Source organism: Artemia franciscana, chromosome 12 (assembly GCF_032884065.1).
Source record: "Artemia franciscana chromosome 12, ASM3288406v1, whole genome shotgun sequence".
In the NCBI taxonomy this organism is placed as follows: Eukaryota; Metazoa; Arthropoda; class Branchiopoda; order Anostraca; family Artemiidae; genus Artemia; species Artemia franciscana.
In genome coordinates, this window is record NC_088874.1 from 6,635,816 (window position 1) to 6,656,198 (window position 20,383).

Consider the following 20,383-nt stretch of genomic DNA (forward strand, 5'->3'; position numbering starts at 1 on the left):
TTTCATCTTAAAAGTGGCAAATTGACATTTCTGGTTGTATCGAACCTATAGTGACGCCCTGGCATCAAGCAGAAATTTACAATGTCTATGTTTATACGACAAGCAACAATGATAACCAATACATACACGCCCACTACTTAGCCGTGCCGGGGCCCGCCGGGCCCCCAGTAGGCATTGGAATGAATGAATTCGATTCCTTTTGCTAAAGCAAAGAAATGGAAAAAAGTTTGATGTTACTGATGCACAAAAATTAATCTCAAGTGTAATCTGCGGCTAGAGGATATTGTGACATTCATTATCACAACAAATACATCGAATGGTAAATGATATCTGTAGTTAGAAAAGAAGGAACAGTGAGCACCGCAAGGTGTTCCAGAAGAAAAAAATACGATAAAATTGGACGATTCTTTGATGCATGAACAGAAAAGGGGAGTTGAATTCACGCCAGATTTTCTTATCTCAGTTGCTAATGCATATATGACACCTCAGGGCTTAAAACAAAAAAAAAATAAAGAATTCATGTACGCCCTTTAAACGTGCAGCTGTGTATTTATTTAACACATCTTTTTTTATATATTTATAAAAAAAAATTATATGCCTGTTAGAAGTATATGATAATAGTACTGTTAGAAGTACTGATAATATTTTGTTATTTTCGGACAATTTAGCATCAACGCAGAATGCAATTAATATGTTACAATCACATCTACGGGATGTAGAGACTGAACCTAATAAAACAGAATTCCATGTAGCAAATAATAATACTGATTTCCAGTATCATTCAATTAGGGTGGGATCGCTGAAAATTTTTGATAAAAAAAAAATCCAGTAAAAACATTTGGTTGCCTTTCGGCCCGATAATTAAAGCTACACGCGAGTTAGTGTTATCGTCTGTACTGAAAAAATATAGAAAATCTTAGAAAACTTAGGGCCTGATAGTCAGGGTGAAAGGTCGTTTTGATGAACAAACACTTGCTAAAATTTACAATTCAATGTTTGCACCTCATATATTTTTCATCATTCCATTTTTGAAGATTTTAGTTAAAAGTAATAAAAAGCGTATCCAAGTAAAATTTTCTTGGAATCCCACTATGGTTCAGAAATATATGTATTATCGGAAAATATGGAATATTTAATGTTAGTTTTAAAATGTATAAGCAATAGGACCAATTTCCTATACGATCAAGAAAAAATGGAATCGACTTTCCCCTTGTTTGTCTTGTTTGATAGATAGTCAAACTTACCTATTTATTATTAGTGTTCATGTTATATGAATTATGAGTGTATCAGTGTTTATACATTATCCAGCTATTCTGATCCATTTAGTACCTCTTCATGAGCTATTATGAGTATTATCAGCTACTTATTGTTTTTCTTTCCAACAGAAATATTATTTTGTATTTTTCTGTTTTCTTTTTGTTTATTTCCTGTACTAATGTGTGTACATTCATGAAAGTATTATAGGGGGAATACATAGACTATTATTATTATTTTTAGTATTTTTCCCAGGGTGATTGCATTGAACCTAACCTAAAGCCATGACATCGAGAAGAAATTCATATTATTTACAGTTGAAATACAAGCAACAAAAAAAACCAGCATATACAAGCCTGCCGCATTCAGAGGGCCGGGGCCCAACCTCAAAATCGGCTACATAATTTTTTTCTTTAAGCCGTCATATTGACATATATTACCAAAAAAAGATCTATATTCGTCTATATATATATATATATATATATATATATATATATATATATATATATATATATATATATATATACATGCATCTCTCTCTCTTTTTCTCTTACTGTATTTTTCTTTCTTTTTTCTTCTCTTTCTCTCACTCCTCCTCTCTCTTTGTTTTTTTCACAATTATAAATATCACTAACATCCTACTGTTACTACTAATACTACTACTAATAATAATAACTCACCGCAGTACCAAGCCACCTAAGGCCAACAGAGCTACACACGCTCATCCTCCAACCCAATCTATTCAAGGCCTCCCTCTTTACACCCTCCCAGAACTTTACACCCTTCCATTTCCTTTAAATCTTTATTTTTGACATCCTCCCACCCCAGACGAGAAAGAACCACTTTCTGTTTTGTCCCAGACGGTTGACCAAAAATGACAATCTTCGGCAATCTGTCATCCTTCTTCCACAGAACGTGGCCTATCCATCTCAACCTTCTTTCATTATAGCCTTAGAAAGCGGGATTGAACCAGATTTTTCGTACAACCTACTGTTTGGAATACGGTCAGTCAGCCGTGTACCCAGAGCAATCCATTGGCAATTTCTCTGGAAAACATCTAGTAAATTTTCACCTGCCTCTCAGAGCACCAATACTTCAGAGGCATATTTGACCACTGTCATTGCCGTTGCTTCCAATATTTTAATCTTGGTTTGCAGTCTTATCTTCCTATTCTTTCGAACTTTTTTTTAACTCTGGAAAAACAACCTGAGCCTTGGCTATCCTACTTTTAACATCTTTACTTCTCCCACCGTCTTTACTAATAATATTACCAAGGTAAGTGAATCTGCCCACCTGATCAATCTTTTGGCTACCCAAGGTCACCTTTTCATCTTCACTTATTCCTAGCCTTAGTGACTTAGTCTTCTTAACATTGATTTTCAAACCTATTCTAGCACCCCAAACTCGCAAAACCTCTAAAAATTCATTCATTTTGCTCACACTTTCATCTAATATGCTCAAATCATAAGCATAATATAAGTCCAGGAGAGTTTTTCCTCCCCATTTGATTCCGTGGGTCTCCAATTGCCTTGCCTATACCCCTTAAGACAAAGCCCATCAAAACGATCCATATAAAGGGGGATAGAGCACAACCTAATAAATGGAACACAACCTAATATATCCTAATAAATGGTAAAATTTACTTACTGGTACCATGTTGGATCTGGATATGTCTTTATATCTTTATCTTCATTAAAATCATCCTTTGCCTCAGTAAATTTGAAATCTTCCGCCACATGAGAAGTATAAAAATTCATACCAAAGAAGTCGGCAGACCCGTTCAAAAGATTTTTTTCCTCTTCCGTAAAACTAGGAAGTCTTGATGTCTCTAGACCCATTTCTTGACTTTTCCTATCAATTTGCGACCGCATTATTGCTGGATAATCTCCATCGACAAATACTGGATTTGCAAACCATCCCATGTCAAACTCAAACCCTCGCATTGCAGCGTCTTTTGATTCTTGAGTTTCATCCTTGGGAATTTGCCATCCAACGTTCAAGGTAATACCGACCCGACCTAACATATTAGAAGGTTAATTCTATTTTATGTTTATTAAAAAAAATGCATAAGACAACTTTTTTGGAAGATGGTAAACAGCCATCTAATGTTCAGATATCCACTGGAAAAAAAATAAATAAAGATAAACTAAGTTTTCTTTTTAATGAAATAAGAAAGAAAGTAATTTATGAATTTGCCATCAGACATTGAAAGCAAAATCATAGAGAAACAGATAATTTTTTGACTTAAAACACTTTTTGTTATTTCTACTTGTTTAACATCTCATATATAAGTACCAATCAGGTGTTGAATAATGTCTGTTTATCGAACAAAATAAATTCCTTTGGTGCAAGTTCCCAGCTTAATATGGTTTAATCTGTCAAAGCATTTTTTCTTGGAATATTGTGGGATAACATCAGCATTTAGCGTACAGAGCAAGGGTAACGTAAATTTCTCTCATATTTGGGATAATTTCTGTTTGTTATAAGTTTTGGTGTCACTCTTTATTATCATTAGAAAGACAAACTTTTTTTCTATGTTCAATGTTTCTAAAATTCGGATGATTTTGGGGTTAAGCCTATTCTTAGCCTTAGGGCTCTAAGAAAAACCCTCAAACGCATCTGTTTGTCAGTCTTATGCACTTTTAGGTCACAGGAATCAGAGGAATTGTTAATGAGTATTATAGCAATATTAGAAAACTTAATTATCAAAAAGAAAGATAGCTACTAAAAAGTGCCTGAGAATTCAGGCATTTAGCAAACTCAAACTACAAAAAAAGAAAGTTATCCGATAAATGGAAAGATTGGTCAAGACAATCAATTATTTCCATAAAAAAGATCTATTTCTTTCATACATCAAAACATATCCCCACCAAAGGTCAAAGCATCATTAGCACCAGAAAATAAATCATATTTTGAACAATTTGTCTTTTTTGTTATATGATTTTGAAGTTATTATATATTAAGAATTGTAATTATATGAAAGAAAGGTAGCTGCTGAAAAGTAAAAATAAGGATGTTAACTGCACATGTAACATGTAATATGTAAACATTTGAAAAGCATTTGTAACATCAAAATTTACAAAACTGACAAAAGAAATGATAGAAATTAATTATAGCGTTTAAATTTACTGAACTAACTCTCATCTCTTTTACTTCGTGATATTTCTCTTAACTGTGAAATCCTGTTTTACATCAATTACTGCATTGTTAATTCCGGGGCCCCTCATATTTGGATTTTATGAAGAAAGGGGCCCATGCCTGTAAGTTTCTTTGATATGTCAGTTTGATGAGTTGAGGAAAGAAGCGAGCGTACCGTATATTTAGCAATATATTAATTACCGATATAATATAATTATCGATGTCTGTCTCGAAAAAGTATTTCGAAGCGTATTGACGACTCGAAGCTACTGATTGAAAATATTCGTCGGGAGAATGCAACGTTAAAAAAAGAAAACATTGACTTGAAATCTCCACTTGTTGCAGTTAAAGACCAGTGTTTAAGAACCGAATTGTACGCTAAACGCAAGAATCTTCCTATCCATGGATACCCAACAAGGAAAATGAAAACGTTGAAGAAACTGTTAATGATTTTTTATCAGAAATGTCGATACGGAATTACAGGGATATTAAATTTACGGCCATCTATAGACTTAGAAGTAAGGCTAAACGTCCCATCAGAGAAAATTCACGCTCGGCATCCGACCCTATTCTTGTATCTGTTTTAAATCTTCGACATAAGGACGATATTATGGCTTGTGTTGGTAATCTAAGAAATAAGGGGGAGAAGCGTCAGTATTGACCTTCCATTTGAATTGGCTAAACGTTGGAAAGAGCTTCTGAGTACGGCTTATAATTTAAGAAATTGTAAAGTTCCCTCCGATAAAGTGTTTCACACCAAGGTGGTTCAAAAGGGGACTAGATTATGGCTAGAATCCAAAAAGACTCCTAGTTCCAACTGGATCAAGGTTGATGACGCATGCTACGACCCGTTTACCCTAGTTTTCCCCTCGGCCAATACTGAGTTTGATTCTAACGCATGATCATTAGCGAGTGCTCGTTTCCACTCTATATATTATATATAAAAAAAATGTGCTGTTCTTTATTGTTGTTTGTCTTATTGTATTTTTCCCTTTTATTTTTCATGCTTTTCCCTCAGTATTTACACCTTCCTGTGCTATTTTACTTGTCGTTTTTTTTGTTTCAGATCAAAACAATCAAGTTCGTTTCATAGCCTTTTTACTTGGGAATGTTAAGCAGTTGACGTCGCTGGTGTTCACGCTACAGCATGACTCTCGGTCACCTGTATCGGTAAGTAACTATGGTTAATTTTGATTCTCCGTTGGGGATTAACGCCAACATAACATTAGGGAGATTAAATGATAAAGAAATTAAGAGAGTTAATTTTAATGAAATTATAAATAATCCGGTTGGTAAAGCCCTCAACACGAGTTTTGATGAAAATTTTGAGAATATTATTGATTGCGTGTTTGTGGAGGAGCTGAGATTTTGGGGCTCCTGAGCTCGGTGGGATGATGTTTTTCCAGTTGTGCATCTTAACGTTCAGGGCCTAAATTCTTCATTCGACGATATTCACTTATTATTTAGGGATTCGTGCCCAGCAATTATCGGTCTCTGTGAAAAATTTTTGAATGAGAATAATCAGGTACTTTTGGATATTCCCGGTTATATGTCGATTTTTCTTAACCGTAAGATGGGCAAAAAAGGTGGACTCGGATTTTACATACAAAAGAATTTTCAGGTTATACTAAGACATGATTTATGCATAAATAAAGAAAAAATAATTGGCGAATAATTGGCGAAGTATATCGTTCTCCAAGCGGATCTGTGACTGAATTTCTTGAAACATTAGATGACGTTCTTAGGAAAGTTCTTGCTGAAAAATATGAAGTTATATTGATGGGTGACTTTAACCTTTAACCTTACGAAATCGTCATCTAGGCAGGCTTCTAATCTCTTGTCCATACTAATTTCGTACGGATTGGCTCCTTGTATAAACATACCGACAAGGATTTCAAACCAGTCAGCAACATTAGTTGACAATATTTTTCATCGCTACACTCCATTAGGAATGAAGTACTACTTTCTGACATTTCCTACCATTTGCCAGTTTCAGCCCTGTTTCAAGTCCTCCAAAATCCACAAAGATTAGTCCTCTAGGATAAACAAGATTTTTTTGCTCACCAGTGGAGCTGGATAGATCGAAAGAAGATCTTGTTATATACAAATGGGACTTTTCTTTACTAGAAAATATTAGTTTAGGCAATTATAATGACATATTTGGCCGATTTTATGACACTGTTAAGGAAAAATTCACGCCTTGTTGTCCATAAGCTCCTTTAAAAAATCCTCGATCAAAAAGATCAACACCTGTAGCTCCCTGGTTAACATCTGGAGTCCTAAAATCAATAAAAAGGAAGCAGAACCTTTGGAAGGAGTACAAAAAAGACCAAATAAGGCCAAGTTAGAAGCATTTAAGTTGTACCGTAATTTTCTGAAATCAATTATTCGCAGAGCTAAAACAGTATATTTTACAAAAAGATTTGTTGATTGCGGTAAAAATATAAAAAAGACGTGGGACGTGATTAAGGAAGTTAGTCGGCCATCCATGAAACCAGAAGGTCTCCCTAAGTCTCTCATTGTAGACGATCAACTTGTAACAGAAAAAGGCCAAATTCGACATCATATGAATAAATTCTTCGCGGAGATAGGGGAAAAACTGCTAATAGCGTTTCTTATTCCTCTGTGTCACAGTCTTGGAAACAGTTCTTAGGTCCCTCGTGCTTGAAATCAATGGTTTTGGGGAGGTTACGGCGCAGGAAATTAGAAATATTGTTCTGTCTTTAAATAATTCTTCAGCAGGTTTCGACCAAATTTCTACTAAAGTAATTAAACATATTCTTCCATCGATTATCACCCCAATTTACCATTTGATTAATAGGTCATTTGAACTAGGAGTATTTCCTCAACGTCTTAAACTTGCACGTGCTATAGCTCTCTTTAAATGAGGTGACCAAAAGGATCCTGGGAACTACAGGCCGATCTCTCTTCTGTCAGTGTTCTCTAAGATATTTGAAAGAGCAATGCTAAAACGTCTGGTGAGATTTCTTGAAGCTAAATTTTTTTTCATCAGCATCAGTTTGGGTTTCGCGCAAAGTATTCTACAGAACCTGCTTGTAATAGACTTCTTCAGTTTATACGACGATCTTTAGATTTTAATCTTATTCCTGCAGTCATTTTTCTTGATGTAAAGAAAGCTTTTGACAGCCTAACACATAGGATTCTCATTGGTAAACTTTGTCATTTTGGTGTCCGTGGGGAAGCATTGTCTTGGTTCTCGTCATACCTAACTGACAGATCTATCGCCCCAGAAGTTACAGACGAAAAAGTTCCAATTGACTACGGAGTACCCCATGGTTCTATTCTTGGGCCAATCCTCTTCCCCATATATGTGAACGATCTCTACCGACTTTTTAACACCCCAATTAACAATGTTTGCTGTGGATTGTGTCACAAATCTTACTCTCAGAGTACGTTGGTGTTCACGCCTGATAGTCAAGAAGAATTAATAGCATTTGCGGATGACACTACTTTAGGTGCTGCAGCTCTGGATGAATTATCCCTTATTCTAAAGCTTCAAGCAATGAATGAGAAAATACTCTTTTGGTTTGAAATAAATCAACTAACTTTAAATGTAAAAAAGTTCTACCTTCTTATTTTTTCTCGTAAAGGTGTGAGCTGCCCCACAATTACTGAGCTTCATACACCAAGAGGCTCCATAAGTCGTCCCCCGGATCGATATGTGCGATTCCTGGGAGTTCTTTTGGATGAAAATTTATCATTTAAGGGGCATGTTCAAATAATAAGAACGAAAATTACCCGTGGACTTGGGATCATTCGAAAATTAAAGCGTTTATTTCCTTTCCCTATCCTCCGTCTTTTATACTTTTCTCTGATTTACCTTATATATGTTACTGTTCGTCTGTGTGGATGTCCACATTTCCCTCGGTACTTGCTCCTATTCACAATCTTGAAAGCGGTAAGAATTCTCCCGTCGGCTACACACACTCCTCTTGATCTCCTCAAGATTAAAGATATTTATGTTTTATCTCTATCTTCGTTGGCATATCAATACTTCCAGGGAGATCTCCCATGTTGTTTTTCGGGACTGTTTAAACTAGTAGGGGAAGTCAATTTGTATATGGTTCGTAACCGGGAAGATGCGAAGATTCCAGCTAGTCCCTCGGTTCGTTCAGACTTCGGCCTGGCTGTGACTGTGGGGCGTGCTTGGAACTTGGTTCCCGCTGAGATCCAGCAGTCACGAACACTTGGCTCCTTTAAGAGACACATGAAAAGTTTCTTATTAAAGGCTTCTTATTAAAGGTTTCTTATGGTTTATTTGTTATTTTTTTTCTATTTTGGGTTGTTGTTTTGTTGGTGTTGTATCCTCGATGACGCGAGAATTTTAATTTGTATGTTATTGTCGGGTGATGTGAGGGTCGCTGTTTCGTGGGGACTGCCGGTGAGTTGATTTCTTTTCCTTACATATTTATATTTAGATGTTGGTTAGTATGTTTATGACAAGTTTTATGATTCTTTATTTATTGTATGCCGTTTCCCAAATAACGGGCCATTGAGCCCTTTGGGATATTGTTTTTGCTATTGTTATTTTATGAAAATAAATAGAACTTGAACTTGAAATCTAGAATCATTCAAGCATGTAAAAAATAACTCAAATACCGTAAAATTTCCAAATATTTTGATTTGGGTATGTTTGCTGCCATACTTGCTGCTAGTTTATTCAGTCTAATTTGACGTTGATTTTAATCGGTTTCGCTTCTTCTGAATCTCTTTTTTTTAGAAATGCACACAGAATCTGTAGAATAATTCGAATTTTCAATTCAAACAATCTATTTACTCTTCAATAAAGCAAATAAGTCAATCTAGACTTTTGAAGGTGTTTGAGGGATTGGAGACACCAAGGGTTTTCGCAATATTTTCTGTTCCCTTTGTCTTATACTTCCTTTTGAAGAGATTTTGGTACCCGTTAGGGTTCATTTTATTATTATAGTAATTTCTGTTCGATTTAAGTTTGAATTCTTGTATGAGTTCTTGTCTGTTCATTTTAGAATACCACCCTTTACTTTTTGTTGAGCGACTATGGTTTCATCTGTGTAATAGACTCGTAACATACATGTCTGTCCTGAGCATGGGCAAACAAGACTTTTCGCTATGGGAGATGAGTATAGCCTGTATACCCCAAACACATGGTACAACTATATTTTATGAAGAAGAGTTCATTTTAACAATAGTAGAGGGCGTGAAAGAAGTGATTTTTTTCTTGCGGCACTTGGGTGAGGAGTAACAAGACTCAAATGTAGCCTAAAGGATTGGACATGAATTCCTTGTGAGTCATAGCTCCAAAAAAAGGCGTTTGAAGCTTCCAAATGGAGTTTTGACTCAGAATAGTGCTAAAATAGAAGCAAGAGTTAAGGCCTTTAAAGGAGAAAAGGTACATAAAAAGTACCTCCTTGGATTGCTCTGTAATAATCATTGTAAAGATGGTATGCCATAGCATGGGCCCTCAAGAGGTTATGGCCAGCCAAATAGGTCCCTGTTCCATTTCCAACTATCCCCGGTGCTTTTTCTCCAGTTCCGTAGCCCTGATATGCAACAACCCAGGGTTCGTTCAAAGTTATCCAAATTTTGACCTAAAAGTAGAATTGATTGTCAGAGTACAGGTTATAGCCTTGGTCCGGAAAATCCTATTTATACAAATATAAATACAACTTGACTGGCGCTATAACCATCTTTTAAAATTTGTATGAAATTAGGCTATAGCTGAAAGTTAGAAATTACAGATTACCGGTTACAACTGAAATTTCAGGTTACTAAAAGTAAACAATGTATCAGCGTTCAAAGGGAGTTAGTTCTGCATACAAATTTTCAGAAAGTGGTTTAGATAATTAAATGGCTGCGATTTTATCTGAATGATGCGGACTGTCTTGGACAAGGTAAGAAATTCAAAGATAAAATACATGACAAATAATAAATTCTGCTTGTTTCTTCAAATCATAAGCATCGCAATTGCGCTGCTTAAAAAAAAGAGTGAAATGGGCACAGTGTATCATTTTTTTTTCAGTTTCACCAAGGCACTTTGTATATAAGGAGTTGTTTTATAAGCTTTGGAAGGGGCCCATTAGATTTGAAAGTGAAAGTTCCAATGCTCTTTTCGAAAATCTCGATTGATTGGATGGCAGCCAGCCCCCCCCCCCTCCTCCACGCACCTTTTACCCTAACGATATCCAATCAAAATTCTGAGATATATGTCTTGTTCTGCATAGTTGAAAGGTCCAATAGTTATGCCTCTGGGGATGACAACTCCCATCCACAAACATTGGGGCAAGGGCTGTAAGTTAAGCAATTCGCCCTCTATTTCGATATAGCCTTTGTCATAGACAGCACAATTTCGGTGCTTCAGCACAGAGCGACGTGGGATCTAGGTATTATTTATTTACCTAGGCACTGCACATGGAGGAAGTTTCGTAACAACTTTGTAAGGAGTTCTAGTGATGAGGAGTTCTAGTTCTAGTGCAAAGTTCTAGTGCCCTTTCTAAGAGTCAAAAATAATTGTAAGGCAATATCCTTTTTTCTCCAATTACATCCAATTAGGATTTTGAGACAACCATTTTGTTCCGTTTAAATGGAAGATCCAACAGCCATGCTTCGGAAGATGTCAACCCTTCCCCAGCCCTTGAGAGTTAATTTATCAGTCCTCCCATTTTTAAAATATAGTATTTGATGCTGGAAAAGGGGAATATGTTTTACCTGTTGTGCCCCAAAAAGGCCAAGAGAACTCAGTTGAAGTTTTCAGGGAGCGTTGAACGGAGTGTTGAGCTCAATCAAAACACAATGATCATACATGTTGTCAAAAGGGCGTGTCTTAAGAACGGGCTTAAGATATTAAGTTGGAGCTTTCAAAGAACCATATGGAGGATGATCAAGGGACCAAAAAGCAAGATATACAAGGTACTACAACTACCATTGCTACGAGCATTACTGCTACTACCAACACTACTACTATTGCTACTAAAATTACTACTTCATTGTGACCAAGGGCATTACTAGCTAAAATCTTCATGGGGCGAGGAATTTTACTGACTGACTGGCAATATTTAGCAACAGTTTTTATCAATAATTAGCATAATGTCATTTTGAAATATGAAACACAGTTCAGCCCAAAGAAATTGCATAGCCTAAGGAAGAATAGCTCCTTAGTTCATTTTCTCGCTTGAACATACAACTAGTTACCGATATAGTGGAGAAAGAAGTAATATAAGAGGAAAACAGTGATAATATGATTTATGTACAAACAGAACTCAGAAGTGAGAAATTACCAATTTCAACTGAAATATACGGATTAACCACAGAATGACGAAAAAAACTACAAAACTTCCGTTAAAAAGTCTAACATCTTGGATTGGCAGTCTCAAAGCATACCATGACGAGGTGATCGAAATAGCTATTGTTGTATGCAAACTTGTAATTACCAGTTTCAGTTTACTGAAACTTCTTTTCTCCATTTCCAAAGTTAGTGATTCTGTCGAAATCCACAGGTAAACTGACCAGTGAGTCGGGAATATTGATTTAACTGCATTAAATTTACGTAATAGAGTCTCAAAGATGGAGCGATCGGTGACTTTGCAGCTTTTGACCTGAGTCCTAGCCAACAGCTCTAACGTGAGTTCCGAATTATCTAGCTTTTGTTCCGGAATATCTTCGTGACTTCGGAAAGGCTTTCATCACTAATGTCCATTTTTCCCATTATGCTTCAGACTTGTCACCTTGCTACCAAATGAGGTTTCCGTCCATTTTTACAGGTCTGAAAATCGTAGGATTTACCAACTGAATAACCGAATGAAAAATTGTGTCGGATTTCAGAAACACAGGGCTTGCGTTAGTAAAACGTCTGCATCTACTGACCAAGATAAAGATTTTGAAATATATCATGTCCTTTTCTTGTGCTCTTTATTTAAAGAACGATAAATTGTGATCCCGTCGGTAAAATCACTGCAGGAGTCGGTACAACCGCTACATTTGCTAAGCAAAATCAAGACTATGGTATACGTCATGTTGCATTTTCATCTTCTTTATTAAACTAAATGAAAAATTTTGGCACCGTCCATAAAGTCATGACTCAAGTCGTTAAAACTGCTGCATTTACTGACCGAGATTGAGTTGTAAGTATATGTCATGTCAGTATTTTCATGTGCTTCATTTAACCGAATGGAAAATTGTGACACCATCGATAAAATCATGGCATGAGTTGGTAAAACTGCTTCGTTTACCGACCAAGATCGAATTTTCGGTAGATGACATGCTACTACTACTACTACTAAGACTGCTACTACTACTACCACTACTACTACTACTACTACTTCTATTACTATTACTAGTAATACTACTACTACTACTACCATTACTACTACTACTACTACTACCACTGCTACTACTACTATTACTACTGCTACCACTATTACTATTACTGCTACAACTACTGCTGCTACTGTTGTTACTGCTAGTGCAACTACCACTAAAGCTAAAAGAATAAAGGTAACAATTTCTAGAGAATGTTCAAAGGATGTTGAAGAAAAAATCAGAACACGCTGTGTGAATGCAGGTAGTCAAAAGAACGTATCAGCTATGTACTAGGAATTGCTTATGGTGTTTATTAGAAACTTCCAGCACATGCTGCGGGGTATATTGAAGAAAAACGTGTTATGTATGTGTACTGCTACTAATGATACTACTACCACTACAAAAATAGCAACTGCTGATGCTAGGTGTACTAAGGTTAGGTTTCAGGGAATTTTCAGTAGGATATTTAACTAAATCAAAGTACAATACCTGCTTGTAGATTGACAAACGGATGTATTGTCAATATCTCAAAAACGGCTTAGAACGTTAAGTTGGAACTGTCAAGGCTGGTTTAGGAGGAGTTTGAACTACCCGAAAGGCATTATGTGCATACTATTCCTACTACTACTACTGTTACTACGATTAACTCTACTACTGAGGCTAATAGTTTTAAGGTGAAACTTTCAGGGATTTTAAGGTAAACTTTATACTAAATCAAAACACAATATATATATGCTGGTTGTCTAAAGAGCATTTAAGTAATATCTTAGGAACAGCTTAAAAAATAAAGTTGAAACTTTCAGGGCATGTTAAGGGATAGGGTAAACTAACCAAAACGCACTATTTGTTTGTTACCAACATTGCTACTAATACTACTGTTGCGACTGCTAGTTCTACTGAGGCTAAGGGTGTTAAGGTGAAACTTCTATGGAGTATTTAGGTGAATGATGAGCTATGTCAAAACACAATATACACAATCAAGTTGCCACAAGGGTGTATGAGCATTTTTTCAGGAACGGCTTAAAGTATTAAGTTGAAACTTCCAAATCATACTGAGAGCGATGTTGAACTAACCAAAAATTACTCTGTGCATACGGCTACCACTAATTTGCGCTACTTCTGCTATTATTAATACTGCTACAACAACTACTACTGGGGCTAAGGGTATTAAGGCGAAACTTTCATGGAATGCTTACAGAGAGGTTGTATCCGGACTGTCTAAAGGGCCCATTTTATTAAAAACTGATGAAAATATTTTCTCTAAAATATAAATAATAATGTGAACTCTGGATACTTGTTGAGGAAAATAAAAAAGATTAAAAATATAAGCTATTTTCTTAGCCAACGATAAAGACTGTATGAATTAAAGAAAAAAGAAATTAGTTTCTTTTTTAAATCCACAAAGAAGTTTTCAAAGAAACGTAAAGAGCTATATTAATCCAAAAATTAGGCAAAAAAGAGTCAAATAATTATTCAAGCGTAAAACTTACTATAATTAACAATCAATAAATAAATGTAAATAATTGGAATATCTCGTGTGGACGTTTAATATAAATTAATTTAAAAAAATTCTCCACAAAATAAGTATTTCAAGGAAAAGTAAAGAGCTCCATTAAGCCAAAACGGAGCAGAAATAAAGTCAAATAATCTTCCAAGCGTAAAACTACCACAAATCATTATCAATAAATAAATGAAACTCAAAACGAACAGAAATTACAATAAATTACTTTATCAAACTCAAAAAGAGCAGAAAATAATAGGAGTAGGGCTAATGCCCTCCATGCATCTTAAGACCAGAAGATAATTTGCACATTACTGAAAAATATTTAATTAAAGCTTTCTCTTTTTTTTACTTAAAAAATTTCTAAATTGTTAAGACTTTCAGGCATGAATACCATTATGTACATTAAGTTGCTCAACAATGTTCATTTGTCTTTTATATATATATATATATATATATATATATATATATATATATATATATATATATATATATATATATATATATATATATATATATATATAAATATATATATATATATATATATATATATATATATATATATATATATATATATATATATATATAATCTTTCAAGATTATATATATATATATATATATATATATATATATATATATATATATATATATATATATATTATGTGATATAAAAATACATAGCTCGAAATAAGGGTTGTCTGGTGTTTGTGTGTATTCCAATTGTTGAAAAGAAAAGAAATCAGCTGGGATGGGCTGCCTTGAGCTACTGTGAGTCCCATGAGCTACGGTCAATTACAGCTAAGAAACACGGAAGTTGAAACGTGGAAGAAGATAGGCACGATACTTAATCTTGTTTTCAGGGCCTCTGTGACACAGTCAAGAAGGATTTTTCCTAGGATCCTGGTATATCACCCATGCATTGACTAAAGAATCTTGAACAGATGGCTTTAGCTTACAAGTTTTATAATATGCACAGAGAAAAAAAATGACTTTACAGAAGCTAATGTTTTGTCATTTTATGTTCAATTATTTGAAAGCCAAGGATAGGGATATACCTGCCAACAAAACAAGACAAAGTGCAAGAGAAGGGATCAAATAGTTTAAAACAAAAATTTAAAAGCAAATAGCAAATAATTTAAAACAAAAGGATTTGTCTGTTTTCATGAAACTTCAGGCTGGATCCAAGAAAATTAAACCATGGCCTGAAATGTAAATTTTAATAGAATAGAATTAAAGAATTGAATCCTTTTTATTCATTTAATCTAAGATCGATTTTTCTATTTTGATCTTTATAGCCTTTATTTTTTTATCTCTATGGGTACCCAAGTATCTTGAGCGCTATTTTAAAAAGTTTGGAGTCAAATAATTACATGCTAAAGCTGTAGGCCTATTATGGGAATTCAATCGACTCTTTTAGAGGAATCTTGTAACTAAAGGTTTGTTACATATGAAAGCATGGACAACTTTGTGATACCTCGGATGTAAAGGAAGATTCTTTTTGTGAGGAAGAACTAGCGAGAATACTATAAGGATTATAAAGAAATTAGGTTCCAGGTGCTGATAGTGTGGTAAATGAGTTTCTTAAATATCGAGGCTCTGAGGTTAGAAATGAGCTACTGAAGATTATGAATATGGTTTTTGAAAAAGGAGAAGTACCTAAAGATTTTATGAAAACCTCAATTAAACAATTGTATGACAAAGTTGATAAGACTGAGTGTCGTAATGATCGAGGCATTAGTCTGGTCTCTGTGGATAGAGAATTGCTTAGTAAAATGATACTTTTTAGACTAAGAGATGCTGTAGATAAAATTTTAAGAGAAGAACAGAGCAGTTTAAGAAAAGGCAGAGGATAGTAGTATGGGGTATGGGACTTCAAGCGCAGCCCTATCCCAGTGTACTAATAGAGTTGCTAAGACCTTTGTTTGGCATCATTCCAAGGAAATGCAAGCCGATTTTCGGGAATTTCTTGGTGTGTTTCTGGGAATTCCCAAGCTGTTTGGCAGATTAAAAATCAAATACTTTCTTCATTTTATTTCAAGCAGTAAAATATTTTGTTGAAAATACTTCAAATTGTCAATAATACGTTTGCTTATCTCCATTTTATTTCAAGAGCCAATACATTTCGATCAACACCATCACATATTTTCCTCCTCTTGTTTCAAACAGCATAAGGCCCGGTAATGGAAAGGCGATGTGCTCAGGACCATTACATTTCAAAAGAGGATTCCTTACCGGTTGTATTCATTACATTTTTTGGAGATCGAAATAGGTTTCATTAAAAATCGAAAGAATATGTTTGTCTAGCAATTATCTCAAATCACTATGGCATGAATATTCTCAGAGTGAAGCCGAAAAGGCACCATAAAACAAATCACTGACAGCATTTACCATATATCCAGCGTCAATTGAGAAATTGATTGTGCCATTAGCTTGTTACATTGTAGTGACGCTTAACACTAGTTGGCTAGCATCCCAAAAACAATATATTAATGGGCTGGAATGTATTTCTACGAAAATAATATCCTCAACTACTTGTTGGCTCAGTCGAGTAACGTGTTGTTCTTTTACTATAGAAGATATTGAGTCTCATGTTCGATTCTTACATCAGACATAAATTTCATAAATTAAATGGAAAACAGCTTAGAAGTTAAAATTTTTTTTGGCTCAGTTTTTATCTAAGAAGACCAAACGTGAGGGATGACATAGGATATATTTTATTGTTTGGCCAATTACACGAATGATTCCACAATACCAGGTAATGTATCATTCTTGAAATTCTATAAATTTCATAAGATCAATGAAAAACTTCTTAGAAGCTAAAAACGATGTTGGCTCAGTTGTTATCTCAGAAGACCCGATGTGAGGGCTGTCATGGGACATATTGTATTGTTTCATCGGCAACATGAATGATTACGCAATACCGGACAATGTATCATTCTTCAAATTCTATAAATTTCATACAATCAATGGAAAACTGCTTAAAAGTGAAAAATCATGGTGGCTCAGTTGTTTTTTGAAAAGACCAGATGTGAGGGCCGACACACGACGTATTGTATAATTTCACTGACAGCATGAATGATTTACGAAAAAACAGATAGAGAGAGAGAGAGAGAGAGATCGGTATATTTAAAAACTATCGTAGCATAGAGCTAAATTCAGTTTTTTCACAAAAATCATACATTTAAACAAAAATCACACACTACAACTCAGCATTAAAAACTGATGTGAAAAAAGGCACAAATGAGTTTGCGTATCGATTGGTTCGTACTTTAGGGGGTACAAGTTTATTTCGTAATCGAGTTCGACTATTGGGGGGGGGCTGGTTCGGGTAGTAAAGATCGGTGGCTCTTATTGGCTAGGATGAATTTTCCAAATTGGTGAATAAGGTGTTCCAGCCGGACTTTAAGTGAAGATAAATTTAATTTAGCGAGGGCTTGATCGTAGGGTATGCCACGGTCTCGGAGTATAATCCTTGTTGCTCTATTCTGGACGCGCTCTATGTCGCGTAATAGGTACGCTGTGCGGATAGCAGATAGACCCCACACCGGGCACGCGTACTCGAGCAACGGGTGAACATAACACGTGTCGGCATGGAGAAGGCTTTTAGTATCACACCCAAAACGCCTCATTTTGGTAAGTGTCTGAAGGCTTGCATTAGCCTTGTGGACAGTTAAATTAATATGGGCACTGAAACTACAGTCACTAGTGAAAGTTACTCCTAAGATTTTTATTTCGTTCACAATCGGGAAAGGGACTAGAGGCATATCTATATTCCGCTTCAGAGGGTTGAAACAAATTATCTTCGACTTGGCTACGTTAATGGTAAGATCATGACTTGAGCATTCGGTCTTGAGCATTTTCGGAAACATACCAAGAAACTTTCGGAAAATAGGATGAATAATCTTTCGATGGTTCCAAAAAAGGTGTTAGGATCTACAATATTACATCGGGATGGGATTGCACTTAAATTACCATACCCCATACTGCAGAGGATGTGTCGACCTAATTTTCCCTCTTGCGTTAATAACTGAGAAGTGCGTGAGTGGTCAAACACTATTGGTCCTCAGTTTTGTAGATGTGAGCAAACGTCCAATTTTCTTATAGAAGAGCCTTGGTGAAAGTCTTGTCCTCGAATAGTATACCAGACAAATACATCAAAATAATTAGTGCTATGTGCGAGAATAACACTGCTGCGGTTAAGGTAGGAAACGAGACTAGTAGTTGGTCTCACATTAAATCAGGAGTAAGGCAGGGTTGTGTTCTATCCCCCTTTATATGGATCATTTAGATGGACTTGGTCTTAAGGATCACTGGAAAGACAATGGGAGACCACGGAATTAAACTGGGAGGAAAAAGTCTACTGAACTTAGAATAAGCTGATGAATTAAGCATCCAAGATGAAAAATTGAGCAAAACTAATTTGCTAGATGTTTTCCAGATAAATTTCCTGCGGAGCATTCTAGGTACACGGCTGACTGAGAGGATTTTAAAAAGTAAGCTCTACAAAGAGTGTGGTTCAATCCTGTTTTTAAGGGCTATAATGAGAGAAAGGTGAGAATGGCTGAGGGATGAAGGATGTTCTGCAGATGAAGGATGAAAGATTGCCGAAGATTACCCTTTTTCGGCCAACCTTCTAGGGCTAAACGGAAAGCAGTTCGTCTTTGTCTGGGGTTGGAGAATGCTATAAAGATTGCTTTAAAGGAAATGAGAACTTCCTGGCATGGTTTAAAGAGGGAGGCTTTGAATCGATTGGGATGAAGGAAGAGAGTGCATAGTTGTGTTGGCCTCAGGTGGCTTGGTGCTGTGGTGAATTGTTCGTAGCAGTAGTAATAGTAAAATATGCCCACGACACCACAAAAAACTAGGTTAATCGCCTTTTAAGCTTCCTTCTGGTGAATACATGTAGGATTTTGAACGATAATATTTAAATATCACGGATGTATCGGGATTATAGAAATACGTAGGGGGGGGAGGCCTTAAATTGGTTTCCAAATACTGATCTATACAGCCTTATTTTGGATCAATCCAAACTTACAAAAGAATCGAACAAAATGATTGGTTAGAACTGATTTCAACTAGACGTTGATATCTGTCTAAACACTCAGGTAAATTTAGCCTTAACAAACATCTTTGATAAAATTTGCAAGTTTCACCATCAGGTTTGATAACCGTGTCATAGTTACTGCATTGGCCACAGCCCAGTAAAGAACGAATTCCATTACAAAGTAACTCAAAATTTCAAACCAAGTTTTGAAAACAAACAGCCAAGTGAGGAAGAATCTCCACATGAAGTTGCTTTGGGAACGGCAACTCATTTTGATTTATATTTATGTTAATAGCTAATTACAAAAGAAATGAATTTATGTGAATTTCGAAAAGTAACTTAAAACACCACAAAAAATGGGTTTTCGTGAAACGATGGAAAACTTCAGTGAAAAATGTAAATTCTATAGAATCTTGTCATATTTGTTTTTGTCTTTTTTAACCAGATGAAGGGGAGTGGTTTTCTACAACAATTACAGGAATGTAGTGAATCTATTTCAAATTGGTTTTTCAAATGGTGTAAAATTCAAAAGGTACTTCCGTAATATATGGGTACACACCAATGAAGTTTGGTTGATCTTAATGAAATATAACAAAAATAATACAAATACAATACTCAGTAAAAAAAAATTGAAAACTATAGCAAATAATTTTTTTTGGGGGGGGGGGGCAGAACGTATTTTATTAAATACCAAAACTAGCCTAGCCTAATCAAAATACCATCTCTGTATATTAAATATGTAGTAAAAAACTATACCTACAACGTAATTTTCAACTGAACCTAAGCTGATTTTCTTTGGATGTATCCGGCCAAAAACAGGTAATTTTCTTATCTGTATATCCACATTCCCGACTGTGTACCATATAATACAGAAGTACCATTTACAATATTAGTTTTCAATCATTATTGATGTCTTCTCAGTAAGGACTAGCTTCAAAAGTTCAAAATGCTCATCACTAAAAAACAACAAAAGAGTTAGAAGGAATACATTTTATTTGGAAAAAATGTTAAGTTTCCTTTTTATTTAATTGCTCATCACAGCTTCACCATCGTCAAAGCTACAATCAGGAAGAAAAGGAGAGAGCAAACCTTTACAGTAATGCAACCCCCAGTCTGCTTTTTCCACCGTGACACTGATTAATTTTTTT

At 35.3% G+C, this 20,383-nt stretch overlaps 2 protein-coding genes across 3 annotated transcripts in view; one reads left to right on the plus strand and one right to left on the minus strand.

The window, feature by feature from the left end:
* The window catches only part of LOC136034172 (uncharacterized), a 341,873-nt gene that overhangs the window by 99,221 nt on the left and 222,269 nt on the right, over positions 1-20,383 (plus strand). The window lies entirely within an intron of this gene.
* The window catches only part of LOC136033614 (lactase/phlorizin hydrolase-like), a 54,093-nt gene that overhangs the window by 10,151 nt on the left and 23,559 nt on the right, over positions 1-20,383 (minus strand). For both annotated transcript variants that reach the window (XM_065714404.1, XM_065714402.1), the window contains exons 4-5: positions 9,800-9,983; positions 2,902-3,271 (exon numbers count right to left, since the gene is read on the minus strand). In XM_065714404.1, coding sequence (XP_065570476.1) covers positions 2,902-3,271; positions 9,800-9,983 — 554 coding nt within the window. The remainder of the gene's footprint in view (positions 1-2,901; positions 3,272-9,799; positions 9,984-20,383) is intronic.